This window comes from Lygodium microphyllum, chromosome 19 (genome assembly GCF_053477565.2).
Source record: "Lygodium microphyllum isolate KBCC chromosome 19, Lygodium_microphyllum_v1.1.10, whole genome shotgun sequence".
In the NCBI taxonomy this organism is placed as follows: domain Eukaryota; kingdom Viridiplantae; phylum Streptophyta; class Polypodiopsida; order Schizaeales; family Lygodiaceae; genus Lygodium; species Lygodium microphyllum.
The window spans coordinates 31,672,549-31,694,656 of NC_141153.1; the positions used below are offsets into that span (position 1 = coordinate 31,672,549).

Below are 22,108 nucleotides of genomic sequence, written 5' to 3' on the forward strand. Positions count from 1 at the left end.
GAAGTCAGTGAGTTCACTATACTTGGTAAGCTAGTTTAATATTCTTTTCTTTCTTCGAGTAGAGAGCAAGGTTGCATGCTTGATTTGAAGCTGGATGTGTGTGATAAAAAAGTGAGAGATAGTTGATCTAAGGAGTTTGAGGCTCTTGTAAGAATAAGAGTTCTAATCCAATGTCACATTATTGAGCATTGAGGCACGCTAGGTAGAGATAAAAAGTGTTCTCTTACACAATAGCCTTTGAATCAACACATTCTATGCCCCGATGAAAAGGAAGATTGGATGCACATATTGGCCACATTACAATTTTTCCTTCATGGAGGAAGGGGGAGTATCAAGATACTCGTGAGCACACAAGTTAGAAAGGCACACAAGAAACTATTGCTACACCTCATCAAGAAGCATTCTCAATGCCAACATTAACAATAAATCTTGGCTCATTGCCACCACTAAGCCAAGAGAATACCCTAGCCCCATAAACTACGTAGAGCTTTGCAAAATCTTGACACAATGGCATTCTTGTTTGAAGAATGAGGATGAAGCTAAATAACTCATTTTCAAAGAGTTGATGTTACTAGCTCAACTTGGCAATGGAAAATTTCCATCAACTACTATTTGATTATCACAACAACCTCTTTGCACACTCATGGAAACTAAACTATGTTCTGTAGCACGGTATCAAAGCCTCAGCCTTGAAGCTTGTGAGTTAGAGAAGCATCCATAGTAGTACACAAGTTTGAAGAAGCTCACGACAAGGAAGTAGGTGTTGCTCAAAGAAGTTCAAGGCTTGGGTTTGAAGGCTTGTAATAGCATTGGAGGTGTGGAAGAGGTTCTTCTCAATCAAGGTATATTAAGAAGATACAATTTTTCCTTGGTCATTATCACGTTTGAGGTTTTCTTGGTGGCTTTATTGAAGACTGCAACCATTAAAGGCCTAGTTTCAAGTCCTATCAAGCTATTTTTTTGGCTAACATTACTTGCACCAAGGGGACAATTTAACGGTTCTTCTTAAGCCCCTATCTTAAAGGGGTTATTTATCAACAAGTTGGGGAATACCTTGCTCAAACAAGCAGGACTTGCTCATCTCTATACTCAAAGACAAAAAGAAGTGAAGAGAAAGGGAGAATAGATTTTTTGCTACCACTGGAGCTCCAAAATCAAGCATCTCTGCGGATCGAGTGTCTCCCTTCTAAATTCAACACCTTCAAGCATATCCTCATTCCCTTTCAAAGTCCATGTGGATCAATAAAAGTTTTTCTTATTTTTAATAAGCCCTCTCTAAATCGTATCACTAAGGTCTTACAAAGTCTCTTCTCAATAATCCCTTTCACATTACATCATAAGGACCAAATAGTTTTAAGCCATGTCCACATTGTGTTGTCTGAACTACTTCGTAATGAATCTTCATTCACACTACTTATTGTCTTGAATTAGTTTTGAATATTCACACTAAACTAGTTTGAACTAGATATTTTGTAAGTTACATTCACATTGCAATTGTATTAGACCAATTTGCCTATAAAGGCCTATTCATATTATTCTTCTAAATCCGAATCCAAGCATAAAAGGCTATTGTATGCATGATCTTTCATTGATCAAACTCTTTATAAATCCTAAGAAATCTTCCTTTCTCTTCTTTTGTATGGAGATAGACATTGTCCTACGAGTCACTAATAATAAGACTTCTTGAATCCCAATAACAAAAATGGAAATACTGGAGAAATTTAGTGGTATTGGTTTTCACACATGGAATACGAAAACCATGTACCAACTAATGCAAAAATATCTTTGGGAAATATTTTAAGAACCCGAGGCTCTTAATGACCCACCTTGGAGTAGAAAGAATAACAAATCACTTGAGATAAGAGCATGTAGCTTGTAAGATGATGTTCTTCATCACATATCAAAAAAAGGGATTAAAATTACAAAAGAAGCCTAGGATGAGCTGGATAAAAGCTTTAGCTTGGAAGACAAAAAATCAAAGATAAATCTTTCCGTGGATTTTTTCAAGTTGGATTTAAATAGTTATGGCACCACCTAATGCAAAAATATCTTTGGGAAATATTTTTAGAACTTGAGGCTCCTAATGACCCAACTTGGAGAAGAACAAATAATAAAGCAATTGAGAAAATAACATGGGGCTTGATAGACGATATTCTTCATCACATAATGAGGCCCTAAAAATGCAAAATAGCCTAGGATGAACTAGATTAAGCCTTCAACGCACAAGCAAAAATTCAAATTTTAGTCTTCTCTGTTCAAATGAGATACACATCCCCAAATCTTTCCCTCCTACGGATCAGATCGAAAGCTCCTCACGTTCTGTGGAAAAAATATTCTACCATGGGATCTAGAAAGGGGTAAAGTTCTTGTTTTTTATCAAGTTCTTCATGTTGGATTTAAATAATTATGAATTCACTCATAAATAATTTAAAAGCTTGAAGGTGCAATTTTCTACTATTGCTAATATATCGAAGAAGATGAAGCAATTGTTGTGCTACTTAATTGTGTGGACAAACCTAACAAACATTATGAGTAGGTGGTAGCAACCTTGAGAAACGTGCCAAACAAGATTCTAAATGCAACACAAACTACACTTTATGAGCAAGAATACAAAATCAAATAAAAGACCCAAGAGACTATGTTGAGCCCCATAGTATCTAAACTCTATACCAAAGGATCTTCAAAGATTTTTTGCAAGATATGTGAGAAAGTTGGACACAAGGAACAAGACTATTAGAATAAAGAAAAACCCAACTGTAAGAATTGCGAGAAAATTAAACACGCTAAGAAAGACTATTGGAATCAAAGAGCTAATTTTGTACAAGAATCATCATCTTTTAAACAATGTAATGAGACTCTTTTCTAGATTTTTGTATTACCTACACTCTTTTTTACACTACATAGGCTGAAAATGTATTACCATGTTCTGTAACATTTTACTCACAACATGTAGCTCTTCCTACATAAGGAGTTTGCCAATCAGAGGGTGATGTAGGAATTGCTTTGTTAGATAGAAGTTTTGCATTGTAGTAAGCACTCACAAGGAAGTGGAAGCTACATATTTCAGATCATTCATGAACTTCCATAGAGCTCATCTTTGCTCAACAATGGTCATTAATCAACTTCCAATTTTGCATGCCGAAGCTTGAATGATATACCATTTCCTTTTGACTTTGCTTCATCCTTTTTCTTTTCATGTGCAAATCTTGTACTTCCTCCGTGCTTTTCTAGCAATGGTCAATGTGAAAAGAGCAAATCATGTGAAGCTTTTTGGATTCATTCTTAGAAATGTGTCCCATGAATTCTCCTATAATCGTCGGGTAATGTGTGCAAATATATTCTTTTTCTTTGCATGTCAAGGGCTATTCTAGGAGATTTGCATGCTTTTCAACCAAAATTTTGATATTGGTCTAAATATATGCACATCAAGTAGCTTTTGCATATCATCAGTTTCTTTGAGGCGTCTAATAATTGAGCTATTTTCTTCTTATGGATTTTTTTGCCATTTCCTTAAGAGATCTTGCAAAGGATTTTGATTTTAAACCTATTTGAGGGTTTGGTCCAACAAAGGAAATAGAACTACCATATTGACTATGTTATTAAGTTTTTAGTTCTCTTTTACTTTTGATCTGATACTAATATCTTATTCATTGGCTAAGTTGGTCAGTTTCTTGGTCCATGGCTAAGTTGGATGGTTTGGTCACAATCAAGGGTGATGACTGTTTTGAATCCACTTTGGATTTGAAAATAGTATCTGCCAATTTTGTAGGTTTAACAGTATCACTCAAGAATGATTGTTTACTTTGATCCTTGACTATTACAAGTAGTTTTAGTCTTAAAAGTTTTGGACATGATTTTGACAATGCACTCTAGATCCTTTAGTGCTTCCTTAGCTATCCCTTGAGGATCAGTTTTCTTAGATTAGGTAATGGTATGAGGTTGATGTTGTTGTGTTATCTATTTTTTGTTTAGGTGATGAAGGTGGATCCATACCATTTTGGACTCTTTGATAGATTATTAACTACCTTAGACCATTGCTTATTGATGTCATATGGTTTGATAGTATACTTCTTAATACATATCATTTTTATGAAGCTATGGCATTAGACCAATGCTATTCTGCTTCTAGATTTTGAGGATATTGCTTCTCAAACACCTTTTGGTTCCCTTGTGGACTACAAATGTTTTAAACAATTACACTTCAATAGTTATAGGCTTTGATGTCTTTTTCTAGTAGACTACCACTTGCTTTTCAACAATTTTCTTGGTTGGTTTTGACTCCTCAATCGACTTGGCTCTTGGTTTAGGTTTGCATTTAGGTCTAATTCTCTTCTTCCTTGAATGGAATGAAGCTTTGGTTGTGATCCATGGAGGTGGTTGTGCATGTGCTATAGGCAACCATACATATTATTTTCCCATGTAGTACTCTTGAGCACGCAATAGGGAGCTGGGGACCCAACATGGCTTCAAGATAAATTTTCGTCAGTACCTATAGTTGGAATCTCTTGGTCTCTTGTTTCTTCTTCATGAGGTTGTCTAAGGTCTAGACTTGGCAACCATGGAGCCTATGGAATATGCTTTAGTATTCTAGCTTGCTTCTTATCCATTCTAAGAGATATAGTATTGAATAGCTTGTGCTTTTCCTCTTGCACCTTAAGTGGTTCCTTAAGTGCTTTCCTACTATCTCCACAAAGGTTTGTGGTGGACTCAAAAGCTAGTTTCTTGTCTTTTCCTTATGGGTAGGCAAGACTACCTTTATTCAAAGCTATGATTATCTTTATGCTTGGTAAGTTTAAGTGTATTTGTTATGCTCCATAATCAACATCACATTTAGTCACATACCTAAAAGTTCTTCCAAGCAAGACCTCTTTTCCTACATCTCTACAATTTGGAAGCACATAAAACATGATTGACAATCTTTCAATTTCGATGTTCATGAGATTGTTGCATCTTCCTAGGAGGGAGTGAAAAGTCCATGAGGATTTATGGTTGCATACATTGGTATAGTTTTAATTTTTTGATCCATGCATCATAGGTTTTGATATTAAAATCCACACCTTCACCAATGAGAGTATCAATGAAAAATCTCTTTTAGCAAGAAGTTTGAGCCTAAGAAATGCTAATGGTAATAGCTCTTCATCATTGAGGACAATGTTTGTGGCATTGAACTTTTGAATTAAAACGTTAGGACCTATAGAAAGAAATGGTGTACTAGTAGATGCCTAGTATTTAGGACAATCTAGGTACATCTGAGTAATGATGCACTCATTGCATCTTGGGTACAAGCTAGCCCTCTAATATAGATTCTTGATTTTTAGATGGTTTTTTGACATACGCCTAGGTTGATTCCAATTCCAACATTGAATTGTTTCTCCTAGGTAGTTCATGCTTCTTTCTTTTTCACGTCCTAATAACATGATTAGAATCAAGTAATAGTCCATGATGACTACATTACTCTCTTTGTTTGTAAGCAATGTAAGGCTATGTATACTCCTCATTGTATTCTTCTTTGATAACATGCGCAAGGAAATAGATAAGAGGGAACATTATGATTGGCCCTAGAGATTTCAGCATAGTTAAAGGGTTAAACTTGGCCCTTGGAATGGTTGGTCCTTAATTAGGCAAGGTGATCAATACTAAGTGTGGGTCTCTTGCATAGGAAGAGTCTCTATTGGGCTACTGTGATCCAACATTTGCATGTGGCACAAGTTACACAAGTCTTGTACGAGCTTGGCAATAGATTGTATCATGGATAAAGTGACCACAATTAGAGCACACTCAAGTGAGTCTATTATATTTTGAAGAAAAGTGATTTCCACCACATTCTATGAAGCATATATGTGGCTTATAAACTCTTGGCTACTTCATAGCTTCCATGAGTTTTGTGAGCTCAACTTGTTGTTTTATGAAATGACACAACAATGACTTCTTTTGTTGCATTGGTTTCACCACTATTTTGGCTTGATTGGAATTCATCCATTCCTCTTCCCCTTCTATCTCTACTTTCTTTAGAGAGGTTGTCACCAATTCTAATTGCACCATTTTGTACATTATTGATATTGAATTGACCTAGTGTTGATTTTCAATCATCATCTAATAGATTTCTATCACCCAAATGCCTTAGGTGAAGGTCTTAATCCCAAATTTTGCACTAGACCTTCCTATAAATGGGATTCTCATGTAAAGACTTTGCACTTAGCCACATAATCATTCATATTCTCTTCTTCCTACTATGCTACATTCATCATCCATATTATGATATTGTTCCCATACAAGGCTTCAACAAAGTGCATTATGAAAAGGTCCTTCATTGTAGAGAAATGTGATTCTTTTGCAACTTCCAAGCCTTACACGAAGTTTTCCCTTTTTCACATAAGCACAATCCAAAGTCTTGCACTTTTCTTGAGTTTGATATGAGATCATTGGCCTCATATACCTACTCAAGCTGTAGGGACTATCTCCTACTCTATATTTCTCCATTTGTTTAGCAATGAGGGGAATTTTTGCTTGTGCTCAAGTACCACAAGTCCTTTTAGCAATGTATTAGCTACTTTCTTTCCATCTTGGAGCATGTCGGAGTCATAGAAGTTGACATGGTACTAAATCATATAGGGAACCATTGGATGATTATGTTCCTTATGAGTTTAAATCTAACTTCTTGATGGGGTCAACTCTCTTTGCATATTTGCTTGTTCTTTTTGTGTGGTTATGATTAGTTCTAACATTGTCTTGAGTCTAAAGAGGTCACGTTGGGAGTTCTAGTTTGGTATGCAAGCACATCAACTAAAGGATTGGGCTCTAGACAGCTTGATGAAACTCTTTCAATCTTCCTATTCTTTTGTCATGTTCCTTGTAGCTAAGTTTATTTGTGCGTGCGTGCGTGCGTGCGTGCGTGCGTGCGTGCGTGCGTGCGTGCGTGCGTGCGTGCGTGCGTGCGTGCGTGCGTGCGTGCGTGCGTGCGTGTGTGTGTGTGTGTGTGTGTGTGTGTGTGTGTGTGTGTGTGTGTGTGTGTGTGTGTGTGTGTGTGTGTGTGTGTGTGTGTGTGTGTGTGTGTGACTTTAGGATATGTTGATGTTTTCCTTCTAGGAGTTTGTGTCTTTGAGTCTCTTGAGTTAATTACCACAAGTTTATTGCTTAATGTCTTTTTCCTCTCTGAATTTTCAGTTTGATTTCCCATTAGATGTGATCTATTGAAGCAAAATTGTCCATTCTCCTTGTGTTTGATTAAATTGTGTGCACTTGTGCAACTTACAATCAATCCTTTGATGTGTTTTTTCTCCTTGTTAAGTTCTAAGTTTCTTTGTTGCTCCTCATGCTTTTAGAAAACTTTCTCAGAGTTTTAAGATATTGGATTTGTTCAACAACTATGATGAGCAATTAGGATGATGGGTCCAAGCTTTGCTTTGATAGGCTATTTCAACCAAGCTAGTTCAATGTCATGAGTCGTGCTAATGTCACTTCACTTAGTAAGTCCCACTTGAAATGAGCAAGCAAAGAGACAAGCACTTTGTTAGAACTTATTAAAGCAAGCTTAGGTAATGTTTGTTAGGGTAAGTATCAACTCAATTCAAAGCTTAAACTCACACAAGTCTTGGTCGTGAAGAGGATCAAGTTTTGTTGACACTCAATTGTAGTGTCCCTTAAATCACAATCTCTAGCTAGTTCCAACTTCACTGTTTCACGACCTCGAGCACTTCTTATCTTTCCCTGATGTATAATGAGAATTTCCTAGGCACCTTGAGTTGAGTGATTGATTCAATTCCACACAAGGAGAGTGAGATTTTACTACATGTCTCATTCAAGGACTCTAATTGAGTTGGACCTAGAATGTGCCTTAAGTGCACCTAAGTGCCTAAGTAGGACAAGAGAGACCAAGGGTGGATAAATCAGGTGCATGAGTGACCTAATGATTAGGTTTGTGTCCCTATGCCATTGAAGATACCATATATCTACACCCTTGTGTAGTGTGATGTTCACTATTGTAAGTACCTAAGGATGCATGCTTCCGACAAATCCTAGTATCCTAGGTCATGCATGGTTAGGTAAATGCAAGATTGAATGAGTGGTGATGGCCCTACGAGGGATAGTGAGTTGCAATCTTTGAGTGGTCCTTTCCTATTCTATGAGTAGTGTTGAAGGTGATGTGGCCTCTAAGAGAGAGAGAGAGAGAGAGAGAGAGAGAGAGAGAGAGAGAGAGAGAGAGAGAGAGAGAGAGAGAGAGAGAGAGTGTGTGTGTGTGTGTGTGTGTGTGTGTGTGTGTGTGTGTGTGTGTGTGCGCGCACATGGCAAACTTGCTGATTACAGTATGCATACCTATCCTTCATGTTGGGAATCCTACATGCAGGCAGAGGCACACACACAGCCATACATAGCCAACCCGCTCTCAGTGGTATTTAAATGGACTATTGCATATCTTCAAACTCGATCACACACTTTATTGATCGAGACAGGTGCATGGAGTGGATAAGCAAGAGAGATGAGGTTATGCAAGCTGTGTGGACTACAGAGTGTAGAATCAGGGGAGCACATGATTATGACATGCCTAGCATATGCACACATACGGGCTAACTTTGACATCTCTTTACAGGGGCCACTTCACTAGTTTCTGACCACTACTCCTATATCGAAGTTAGGGGCTCTCATCACCTGCATGTTACAATTTCAAGAGAACCACGCTACATACATCGTTCTTTCACTGTAGCTACCCTTTCCTACCATGGGGGAGGAGAATCATTGTATATCTAGAAAGGTCCCATGGGTCATAATTTGGCCTTCCGTGGATGATAATAAACTCTCTCTCTCTCTCTCTCTCTCTCTCTCTCTCTCTCTCTCTCTCTCTCTCTCTCTCTCTCTCTCTCTCTCTCTCTCTCTCTCTCTCTCTCTCTCTCTCTCTCTCTCTCTCTCTCTCTCTCTCTCTCTCTCTCATATTTTCAACATGAGGAGATGAAAATGAATAAACAAGATCATCATCAAAATGGGGAAGGGGGAGGGAGAGAGCTAGGTAATGAGACAATACATTATGAGTCTAGTAACCAATTGTACTTACAAATTGTGATTATGATACAATCTTAAAACTCTACACTAAGCAAGCAACCTTGCCAATGCACATAGCTCAAGCATTACACTAATACTGAGCTTTATTGCAAATTCCGCAATTGTGATAGCAATTTTTGAAAACCATCTCTACATATTCTGCTCCTGGGTGGATAAGCATCAATGGCTCTTCTCAAACGCTTCATAGGTCCTCACAATGGAACCACAATAGAGAGATGCATTATAGTGAGCCTGATCATGCACATCACCATGTATTACATCTCAGTCACATGCACATAATGACTTTGGAAGCCTTACCAACCGGCATATTTAGACCTCTCTATGTGAGATAGAAGGTGATCTATCCTCACACTCTGACCTAGCTTACTAGCCATTGTAGTCTACTCTAACAAACTCAATGACTAAGGTCAATGGATCCATGACTTCACTAATAAGCTTTAATCTTGGACTTCTTTGATCAATCCATATCAAGAATTTTGATTCCATAAATATTGGTTGAGCTCCGATAATCTCTCCAAAATACAAGCAAAACAAGGAATAAGAGATCTAACACCTCACTCAATTTTCTACCACACAAGCTCGAAGACAGGTACAAGTACATAGCTTGATCTTGCAATCTAGCTTTTGCATCATATGGAAGATACAAATGACAAAAAACTGAAAGGTGAGTAAGCTAGTGCAAAATTCATAGGCCATGATCCCATACCTATGATCTAAGGGGTGTTCCTTGCCCATAAGTCTCCTACATAGAGTTTTTTAAGATGAAAGATGAGCTTTTTCCAATCTTAACAGGCTCCCTAGCTCATCACTTATGGTTGTATGGCATGTAAGCTACATGCATAAATGTGCACAAGTAGTATGATACAAGAACTCATATGTAATGCATGGTTCAAAGGTTTTGGAAGTTTGGACAGAAGCCTTTGTATGATCTTTGTCCTTGCTTTAGCTTCTACTTGATTCTCTCTTAACAATCAAAATCCTCCATAAAGATAGATTCAACTAATTAGAGGGGTGTGGCCTTTCAAATTCTACAAGGCCTGTATCTCCAAGAATTCCAACTACGATGCCAACTTTTCCATTTGCTTGTAGCCATTAGAAACAATTCATTTTGTATGTTTTTCAAATTCACACTGCCTTGCACTAAAGAAGAGGCTTGCCAAAGCTATCAACCAAATATGGTAGGTTTATCCTTGCAAATGATTTGTATATTGTCCTAGTCCAAGAAAGGCAAAGGCACTGCTATTCTAGAGGTCTTGTCACCTGCTTTACACACCCTTTTAGAGAGGCAACATTCATTTTGACAATGTAAAGTACATCCTCAAACATAATTTAAATCCACCACAATTGGCAAAGAGAGGATTCATGTCATCTTGAGCTATCTTAGAAAAAGGTGATTTGATTTTTAGCCCTTTACAACTCCTTCCACAAAGCTTATCCCAAGGTCCACTAAGAAAAGTAAAGTGAGCAATCATACATCTTATCATGAGCAATCATGCATCTTAACATGATTGCTCAAAGTTGCTCTTCATTTAGTCTCCTCACTATATCAAATAGCATCTTAGCTCTCTCCCTCAACATCTTTATGCCCAAACCACCAATCTTAGTTTAGTAGTGATTGAGACCAAGCAATAAGGTGCTGTGAAACATTATGAAGAGCTCAACAGATTCACAAGCATTCTTGCTACCACAAAAAACTACTACTACAAAACCCAAGTTGGAGTAAAAATGGTTTTACATATAATCAATTTGTTGACCATACAAACACGGTTCCATTTTAACTTGTTCATTGTTTTCCTAAAACCATTCATTTTTCCAAAAGATGACCTACAAATCTAATGCCTTGAAAGACAACCTACCCAAGAGCATTGGCAACAAGCCAAGGAAGTAGAGGAGGGAAAGACAAAGATTCACCTAGCCATCTTTCGTCCTCTACCTCATAGTTCAAGAGAGGCATTCCAATCATTAAGGCATTGATTATAGAATAAAAGTTCAAAAGTCTGAATGTGCATTCAAAATAGCATTCAAAGAGTTATCATCCTGCAACACATTAAAGTTCTCATTCTCAAACCCACATTCCAAATTTCGTTACTAGTAGGCAATGGAAAGCCCCTAATACATCCCTATTACCATTTCCATATTTCTCAAGAGAGGGCTAATGCAAATAGTAATCAAGAGGGAACTCTTGCCTTGTAAACCTCTTGAGATCAAAACCCCAAGTGTCGACTCCATTATTACAATTTCAGCTAAGGCACCATTGGAAGAATGCTTCAATCATCTCACAAAACATAGTGCCAAATTTCAGCTATCTAGCTACCCAATTAAATCTCCATCTTTACCTCCGGTAAACTTTATCCGAACCTCTTCTTGTGTGTGTGTGCGCGCACGTGCGTGTGACCACATCATTCACATTCAAGGGATTTTTAGATACACTAGTCTATCTTGCATTGTGTGTGTGACCATCATTCACATAAAAGGGATTGAGTAGGTACACTATCTTGCATTCCAAACTAGTATGTTACTCCAATTAGGATTTGCCATAAGGTTCGGTGTACTTGTTCCAAACATCATTTTGATCCATCCCTATTTAATTGGTCTGTAGTAGAGTCAAAACTTCTTTCGCACTCGTATTGCACAGCTTTGCTAGTATCAACGGGCTTTTACATGCAAAGAATTAGGCTCTTAGGCTATTATACATGTCTTATGTACCGAAAAGTCTGTAAACAGGGGCCTAAACCGAATTTGGGTCATGGCACAGTCTACAGCAAACCACTTACCAATTGGCTGCATCAGTTTGCATTAGGCTACAAATATGAATTCCCTATCCAGCCTTGATGGTCTATAGTCAACCACAGATACAATCTTTTTGCCTTCCAGAACAGGCAATTCCTCTAACCTGGGAAGCTTTTCACGCCAGATGAACTCATTCTGATTTTCACACCTTCTCAGTAAATCCCCTAGAACATCAGTTTCACGCTTGAATACAGCCTTCCAAGCATCTTCACCTGCAACAGTAGCCAAAGAACATCAAAAATCAGTAGACGTTGAAGCTTCTTCTAGTGCAAAAGTAACAGGAGAATAACAGTGGTAAGCATACAACAAAGCTCTGCAGATTTTTGCCACCATAAAGCAGAAGTCTTTTGACTACAGAAACAATAAGCTCCTAAAACGAGCTTTGGCTTTCACATGTATAAGCCTATGAGAATTTAAAAGACAAAGGGCCTCCCTTAAGCATCGACAATCCAACAACTGAACTTCAAGGAAAACAGCAACCATTCACCCTTCTAGGAACAGTGAGGCCTAAACTTCATTCATTGGTCAAGTCGGAACGTTGACAGAAGTTTGTTAGAACAGAACATAAAGCAAATCTACAGGCACACCATAACAGAAGCCGAAGAAGCTCAGATGCTACCTAAACACATGCCCACTTCGTAAAATTTGAAAGCAGGCTATAAATAAATGTACTGTTCCAAACAGCAATGATTTTGATCTTCCAGCCATCTACCTTTACATTGCAGATCCAATCAGCTAAACATAAATTCAGACCCAGAAAGCCATGACATTTCCATCTAGCCCACTTCATCACTTGTGTTATGCACCCCCTTGCACTCATTGGACCATTGTACACAATCGTGATGCTCTAACATAAATTCAGCCCAGAAACCATGGTTTTTCCACCTACCCCACTACATCCACTTGTGTCATGCACCCCCTTGCACTCACTGGTCCATTGTACATGATCATGATGCCATGTTACACAGGCAATACATGAAGTCTGCTGCTGCTTTTGTGGTGAACCTTGAAAACCATAAATATTTCCCCATGAGCCTCCATCAAGCAGACTCGATGCCCTTTTGGACTGGACACAGGTAAAGCCTTGCTACCAGCAATTTTGTCATGGCCAGAGTTGCCAAGCCTTTTCACAGACAGTCCAATTCTTAGGAGTTAGAAGCTATCTATCACTTCTGAAGGCTGGGATCCTGCTGCTTTTTCACTATCCTACCAGAACAGCACAACAGTGGATACACATCCAAACCTCCATGCGGACACTGGAACTCCGACTCCTGCATGAGAAATGAAGTCCATACATGCTGGTAGCATCAATATACCCTGGATGGGTTCTCACTCAATGCTCCCCAATATCTTAAGCATTTTCACCATTCCATCAGAAGCATTTTCAACATCAATGAAATGCATGGCCACTTGTCTATAGTGTGCCCATAGATCCTTCAAGTAGGATCTTGTTGCTCTGAGGAGGTTTGTGCATCTCCAACCCATTCCTTATTAGTGCCTGTGTAGGTTGTTCCACGTGTGTGCACATGCATTTTTTCAAAATATGTTGTTATCAATGGGAAATCCAAAAAGAAATTAAAGCCGCACAAAGAATTGAAGGAAAACACAGCACAACAGAGGATAACGACAGAGACAAGTACAAAAGAGAATAGGACAGAATAAAAATTTCTATATACCAAACTAATAAAACTAGTGGCCAAAAGCTCTCCACCCGTGCGCTCTTACAAGCTTCAATGGTGATCCAAAACAGATGTTGGATGGAGGACAGTGAGTACAGAAGGTTTAAGTCCTCAATAGCTATAATGGGCTGGAGGATAACAGCATTTGTCAATCTATACTGCTTAAGGCCAACTAGTCATAGAGTCTAGACGCACATGGGCGGTTTGCCCCCCATGTAGTCCAACCGATCCACCACCCACTGCCAAGGACACTACTTGTATGACATACAATGATCTAGGGAATGCTCCCTATGCCATCGGGTCCAATCGATCCACCACCCGCTGCCAAGGACACTACTTATATGACATACAACGATCTAAGGAATACTTCCTATGCCATCGAGCCAAGGGCTCCTACCCGAAACCCCCACCAAGGGGCTGTTGGTCCCCCTTCAAACCCCCAATAAGGGCACAGACCCCATGGATGAAGTGTAAATGATAGGCACCCAATGTAAAGTACCTCAGATTTTTACTCCACTACCATCATTAACCATTCCCCATCTGACCCAACGTCAAGTCCTCATAGGCCATCTCATAATCATCTAGTCTACAAGGTTAGACCCCTTCTAGTGTTTTAAAAAAAAAAGCCTAAGATATCCAATGCCCATTATGGGTTCTCCTCATTTGGGGGCCTTACAACATTGTACTTGGAGTTTAATTGAGTAATTGAGAAGTGGCCATTTGAGTGACCTCCAACAAGAATTACACTCCAGAAAGAGTGTAAGTAAAATTTGAATGTCAACCCTTCATAGGGAGTGACCACATGGTAATAGTGTTCAAGAAAAGATTCGCTATGTTGAAGATATTGCTTGATCGAGAGAAGACCAAAACACTGTCACAAATGAGCACAACTAGTCATCCTCTTCTAGTAATTGCATACTCTCAAAAGCCATGCTGAAGTGTTGGAGAGGAGAGGAAATGATGGGACTTGTCACCAACTTCAAATAGTGGAGTGGTGGATAGTGTTACATCCTTGGACATCCAGGTGGGCGCTAGTAGCATGGATCACAATGGTCATGAAGTGACTTAGTGTGAATAAACCAAGGACAATTTGGGATTAGGACAATCAAGGCCTATTAATAGGATTCAAGGCCCTATTGTGCACATTCATTGTGTGATCACCACATGCCTTTTTATAGGACTCAAGGCTCTATTGTGCACATTCATTGTGTGATCACCACTCTTGGACTCTAGGCCCGTTGGCCGTCACATCCATACATCGAGATGGTGTGGATTGGTGGTATGGGACGCCAATCCTTGGGATGTGGTTGTGACCCGGAGTGCTACTAGCTCCCAATCTCCCACAATTTTGATGTTTGCATAGGAGTCAAAATTTTGGCTCCATAAAAGAACTCAGGATCCATGCTCTAGTAGCATGATGAAGAGAGCGGGAAAAACCTAACTTTGTGACCAGCATCAGTGCAGATGATGACATGACAGCTAAAGTGTGCAGGCAAACATTGAGTCAAACAGCAAGCAAGCAGGCAAACCTCAGAAAACAGGCCAAGTCGAGCAGATTTCCTCCCTTCTACTACCAAAAAGTAACCCTTCTTCATTTGCAACTTCACAAAAAGTAGAAGTTAAAGCACTATAAAGCAGCCAGTGCAACATCATAAACAAGCTTTACAACTCTAACGGCATACAAAATTAGGACTCAATCACATATATATAAGCCTAGAATTTCATTTGATCCATGAAACTCACTTATTCCATAACCTCACAACAGAGCAACGAGGGACACACAAGACAAGCTTCGAGATGTAAGGACGTTTCCTGAAACCCGAGATGCCTATCAAATGCATCCTGAAACTGGCCTATTCTGATTTCATCACCTACCACAAGAGGTCGTGTCCCAGGACATGACAGGACAAGGATGACATGTGGGATGCCACGTGGCATGGAACGTTGGATTCAAACCATACCTAGACTAAAACACAAAGGTTGTACCTTCCCACATTGCTCCCAAAAGAGAAGTTGCACATTTTCCACCCCGCCACAACAATTTAACTCGCCATCGCCCTGCTCTACACATTGCTCCCAAAAGAGATGTTGCACATTTTCCACCCCGCCACAACAATTTAACTCGCCATCGCCCCTCTGCTCTACAAGCTTGCTCACAGCTCCATCCACTGTCCAGCCATCTCTGCCATGACAATTTCACTTGCCATCACCCTATTCTACGTGCCTACCAGTAGCTCCATCGACTGCAAGGCCATCTCCACCACCTCCACCAACACCCAAGCTCTCTACGGACTCTAGAACAACCTCTGGACTACTGTTTCCTCCACCCGAACTACCTACCAACCAATATTACCTAGTAGCTTCCCCCAAGATCCAACTAACTATACGCTGCTCTACAAATTGTCACAATATCACCTATAAGCTGCCCCCCCGCCCCCCCCCCTTCTCTCTCTAATCAAGATTACCTAGTAGCTTCCCCCAGGATCCAACTCACTATATGCTGCTCTACAGATTGTCATAGTATCACCTACAAGCTGCCTCTCTCTCTACAGATTGTCATAATATCACCTAGTAGCTTCCCCCAAGATCCAACTCACTATATGCTGCTCTACAGATTGTCATAGTATCACCTACAAACTGCCTCTCTCTCTCTCTCTCTCTCTCTCTCTCTCTCTCTCTCTCTCTCTCAATGCAAAGAGACTACATGATGCACCACACCAACTACCAATTCCTCAGCTACCAAAGCCTCACCCTACCACATCCACCTTCTTGAGACATGATATGGTGAGGAGAGTGATAGAGCACATACGACATGGATGATTGATGGATCACACAAGTATAGAAGGTGAGCACTTCATTCACACAGTGGACATTTTGGCTCCTCTCTTTGCTTTTATGTTTAACAAAGCTCCAACAGAAGGCTTCCCATATGAGTGGACCATGCATACCATAATCCATTGTGCCTATCCACAAGTTTGGAGATCCCCTAGAGTTTGATAACTACATGAACATCATGGTGGGCCACACATTGGCCAAGATATATGGAGCAATGATGAAGGTAGAGCTCAATGCCTATGCAGAGAGAGTGAGATTGAGAGCAGAGGGACATGCTCGATTTAGATGGGGATTCTCTACACCACCACATCTTCACCCTGAGAGGCATGATTGAGTAGGCAAAAGTGAGAAAGAAGAGACTCTATTGTTGCTTTGTGGATTTCCGCAAAGCTTTCAATACAGTTCCACAAGATAGACTATTACACAAGCTACAAACACTAGGGATTCCATGGGACATGATTTGGGGCATCTATCCACTATACGAGAGGGTCATAGGCCAAGTGAGATGCCCAAGACTTTGGGGCATGGTCTCTAGTATCATTGGAGTGAAGCAAGAATGCCCTCTCTCCCCTACACTCTTTGGACTCAATATTGATGAGACAAAAGGCCACATCACACAAAGAAGTGATAGGATAGACATAGCAAGGACACCGGTCTCTATTATGCTTTCTACGAACGATATTGTTTTGGTCTCTAAGTCACAGGAGGGTCTACAGTGACATCTCCATCCCCTTCATGACTTTTGCACACAACGTGGATTGACAACTAATCTTGGGAAAACCAAGATCCCAATCTTCCGCACATTAGCCCCAATGAGGAGGAGATCGATCTAGGGGATGGACACATGAAGGTTGTGGACTCGTATGTCTACTTGAGGTCACATTCACTACATCCATTGGGAGATTCACATGATATAGGCAACCAAAGATCGACTCACACGAGGATAAGCAACATTGGCTATGCCAGAGAGAGAATGTCACCAAGCACATTTCGAGGAACCTCACACTTAGAGGTGGCTATTTGACACATTGGTCACACTAGCCATGATGTATGGTGCACCCATTTGGACCTGTGGCTTGGCTGCATATCTATGGACACAAATTGAGAGACTATAGATCATCATGCTCTCACGAATTATCTGCAGCAAACCATCAATACTACATGAGCACTGAGCTAAAAATTCATTACCTACTAATTAGCTCTTTAAAACAGCCCAAAAACATGTTAATTAAAAGAAGCATCATTTAATGGGGAGTAGCTATAAAGAGTTTCAGTGTCCCACATGCAAAACCCTATTTTGGGAGGACCCCTCTACATCTATAAATAGATGGGCTGCCCACCATTTAGCCCCATCCTTATGTGCAAGTTTCTCACTCATATGTGCAGATTTCAGCCATCAACCACCTCCTTGTTGTCCAACCCCTACCAACTACGGCTCAACGTCTTCCAGATCCTTGCAGTAGTCTACTACTGCCACCTACTGTCAAGAGTCCCCCTCAGCTATGTTTGCAGTCTTGTTGCCATTGCCAACCAATTTCCTCTCTCCAACACCTTCCAGCTTGCATTTACAACTCCTGCTACAGTGCTGGTCCACTAGTTACCGATCCCAAGGTTGTCACATCCGATGGCATCTAATTAGTACCATCCGATACTAGTACAGTACTAATCGGACTAATAAATCTTGGACCTACGTCCAATGCTACGTTCGCTAAAAAGAAATTGTACATATAATTTTAATGCATATACTTAAGGTTGGGACTTACAATAATACACTTCAAACATTTAGAGACTTTATACCATGACTTCACATATTAAGAGCTTGAGGATAGAGAGGATGGAGAGCTTGAGAGTGGAGATAGGGCGAAGGAGACCTTGAGAGAGTGGGGATAGAGAGCTTGAGGAGAAAGAGTTTGAGAATAGAGAGCTTGAAAGTTAAGCTTGAAAGTTGAATTTGAAATTAGAGAGGAAAAAGAGGGAGAGAATATAGTGCCAAACATGGGGGCATGTACACGTGTTGTGGAAGAGGAAGCCTAAACAACACCTACAACTACCCCAAATGGTCACAAACATGCACTTTACAACAGTCTAACAATTTCCATTAGACGCCATCAGACATGATCAAACATGTCGTACTGAACAAGACAGATTTGACAACATTGGACGTCAACAACTAAGACTGCCCCCTCTCAGACACCTGCTACAGCTGTGTTTTGCTGTCCATTAGGCAGTCTCCATTATCCTACACCTTCTCTATTGTTGTTGGTTGTCTCCAGCCAGAGGTGACCAGTTTTCAGCCTTCCTCCGCACTCTATAGCTCCACATGTGGTTTCAGCGCTTAGGATCCATCTCCAGTGGGTGTTATCACTCACCACTCTGCCCTCGAGCATTTTTTACACTCTTACATTCATTTATTGCATTGATTCATTCACTTTAGAGTTCTCTTCTCTCTCTATTTGTGTTTGTCTTTTTGCATTTTGAATTTTGAGTTGGCGTTTTCTATTCAAAATTTGCATTTATTGCATTATTATCTAAGTTTTTGTGTTTTAGTCATGTTCATACATTCTGTGTTTTCTCAATGCAAACCTTAGCATATCTTCACATGGTATCAAAGCCGATGCTCTTTTAAGGAGTATCATGTGGTATCGTAAAGGCTTGGTTTTGTGCGAGATACACGAACACACAACCGTTTCACAATGTCTCAGACTCCTTCTTGGGATCCTATTATCTTATTAGGCTTCTCCAACACTAGAAGCCCTGAGAAAGTATTATAGACTCAACGGGGAAGACAACCATTCACCTTCACTTTCACTTTCTTCTCCTTTTCCTGACTTCATGACAAATGAGGAGTTTGAAGAATTCATGTGCAACAAATATGGTCCAACTTATCTCCCTCACCATCTTTTCTACTACGTCCAGACCGGTTGGTGAGGCTGGCCACCTCTCTAATCAAGGAGAACATACAGCATTTTGGATGACTAGCAAACCATCTTCTTCATCTCAATCAAGCCCAATGTTAGGTTCATATAACCCTTTCGAGTCTTATGAATCAAAACCCTCTCTTATTTCTCCTTTTGGTGTGCACAATCCAAATAATTTTCACTATGTCAATTTTAATCAAGGAGGCTCTAGTTGCAGATATACACATCCATAGATATACCTAGAATTGTATCTTTTGTTTCTTCTAAGCATGGAATTGGCACTTCTCTTTCACACTTCTCTCTGGTCCCACCTACATCTCTTGAATCTCTTTCTTTTACATTCAATAATTTAGGGTTGCATTCCACTTCTCCATCCAACACACAGAGAGTTGGGTCTTTCATCTTTGCCCCTAGTTCCTTCTCTTTCTCTACACCCCATGTCATCTATCCTCAAATGAATGCCACTTTGCACCCTAGTACATCATTAGGGGGAACGTCACCATTCTAACACTGTATCTTCCGCGTACCCACATGTGAGCACATTCTTTTACCCTTGGCCGATGGTGATGGATGATCAAGTCCACAAGAAGTCCTTCCCACATTCTTATTCAGAGAGGGATATGGTTGTCTCTTCTTCGCAAGGGAAAACTAGAGATGGCAAGAACTCTCAAGATATGAAGGCAGCTCAAAACAAGGGTGACAGCCCTTTCTCAGATGGAAGCAAAGAAACGAAACCTAGATGGCAGCAACTTCCTAAAAAGAATGGGATTTGCACATTGTTAGCGATTGGGCCATATGGACAAGGAGTGTTGTATCAAGGCCCAAGGTCTCCCACCTCGAAAACCACAACAAACCACTGCGAATGTCTACACTCCTGCTAGACAATCCAATGGGGCTACGCCTCCTGCTACTGCTCCATCTACTCCTTTTGGTCCTAAAGGATTACCTGATTGGTCTATTGGTTCCTCACCCAAAGCACTATTTGCATCCATTCTAGGATCTCCTCTTGCACCCCACCTTGGGTATACTTCCCCACCTTGTCACATCTTTCATTGGCAACGATACCTTGTCACATCTTTCATTGGCAACGATCTACTAATGGAAGAATGCAATACTGGCCATATCCTTAGGTTTTCCTTCCTTATTCTTCCACTATATTCACTCATACACACACACTCATTGCACATCTTTCATTTCACTTTATTTTTCTATTTTGTTTACTTTGAAGCTTCTCACTACTAACCTTTGTTTTGCAGATTTTGATCTCTCTTGCAGGTTTTTTGAATTTCAATGTAGGGTTGACATGCAAGTCTACATCAATTCTTCCTAGGCTTGAGACTTGGGATACACACCATTCCTTTCCTGATTTCATCTTCCTCGGAGATTTACTCTTCTAGCAGCACGGAAGCTTCCACTCCCAACGTAGATCATGTAGTATCTCTCTTGATACTATCATGGCGGTGTCCTTTACCTTGCTCTTCCAATCGAGGTACTTCATCCTCGTCTTCATCTATCATCATGGTTATCGACAGTATATGAAGACAGATATTATGCTCCTCTTCCTCCTTTGGCTTCGACATCCAAGGTTGAGATGTAAGTGCACAGAAGAATATGAGAATGACGAAACTTTGAACTTAACCAACTTGATCAATTATCACCATGAAAATCAGTAAATAAAGAGGAAGAGAGCGAAAGAAGAGCGTCAACACCACATTGAGAGGAAAACTGGCCCCTCTCCCTTTACATGAATTTATTGAAACAAACCACGGATACCAAGTACATGAACCATATACAAAGGATTGATTTGCTACACTTCTGAAAATTAGGGTTTTGAAATCCTAATTTTTGTGCACTCCAAGCAACAAGCTGATTTTCTTCTTCAATGTTGAGATTAAACCAAGCTAAGTAGAAAGTGCTTCTTGGATGAGTGATAGACAGGAGAGTGCAAAGCATATGACTGAAATTTCAGCATGGGCTTGTTCGAAACAAAGAGAGAGACCTCCAATATATAGATGTGGAGCTTAAGTGCTCAAAAGTGGAAAGTAGAGGCTACAAATGATAAGTATTTGTGAAAATGACAAGTTTAGGGACACTAGTCTCTTCAAAACGACACATGTCCTATTCTAGATGCCACATGTCACTTTTCCAGAGAAAGAAACTTCAAAACCTTCTACTCTAAAAATCTCTCAAATGGTTAATTATTTGAGACAGCCACTAAATATAAAATTGTTCCTTGTGAAATTCTAGATCCTTTGACGTGAACAAATTTTTCCTTGTAAAATTATTCCTTGTGAAATTCTAGATCCTTTCACGTGAACAAATTTTCCATTTTGATAACTTTCAAGCATAGTAATCTCCTAAATTTTAGGAGTTACCAAATTTAGATTTTGAAAAGCTTAATTGTATAGGTTCACTGGTTCATGGTTATTTCTTTGATCATAAGCATTTAGTTTCACTTTTGAAACCACTCATTATATGGGCTTCTAGTCAATGTGACTACTCGAGTATAAAAGTCTTAGTCTTTTGAGCTTTTTGATCAATCTAACCGTCTAACTAAACTTTTAATTTCTCTTGGACATCTCATTAATGATAGCCCAAGTATAATTATAAGGCATTCTGGCCATTGGCCACCTTGAATAGAAAGATAAACATTTAATCATATTTTGAAACACTTATAATAATACAAATTGCCTTTCAAAGCATATGAGAATCAAATTAATTTGAATCATTGAGCCAATATGTCTTAGTAACAATCGATATGCAAAAGGTTGGTTACATGAGGGGGGTTCCTACCCTTTCTTGCTATTCTACAAGATTCGGAACTTGTCTTCA

General features: G+C 39.8%; 1 protein-coding gene across 1 annotated transcript in view; it reads right to left on the reverse strand.

Moving 5' to 3' along the window:
- Positions 1-11,543: 11,543 nt before the first annotated feature.
- Positions 11,544-22,108, reverse strand: part of LOC148019711 (Endosomal targeting BRO1-like domain-containing protein) — a 37,123-nt gene continuing 26,558 nt past the window's right edge. The window contains exon 8 of the mRNA XM_087699856.1: positions 11,544-12,056. Within this exon, the coding sequence (XP_087555982.1) occupies positions 11,851-12,056 (206 nt within the window). The 3' untranslated portion in view covers positions 11,544-11,850. The remainder of the gene's footprint in view (positions 12,057-22,108) is intronic.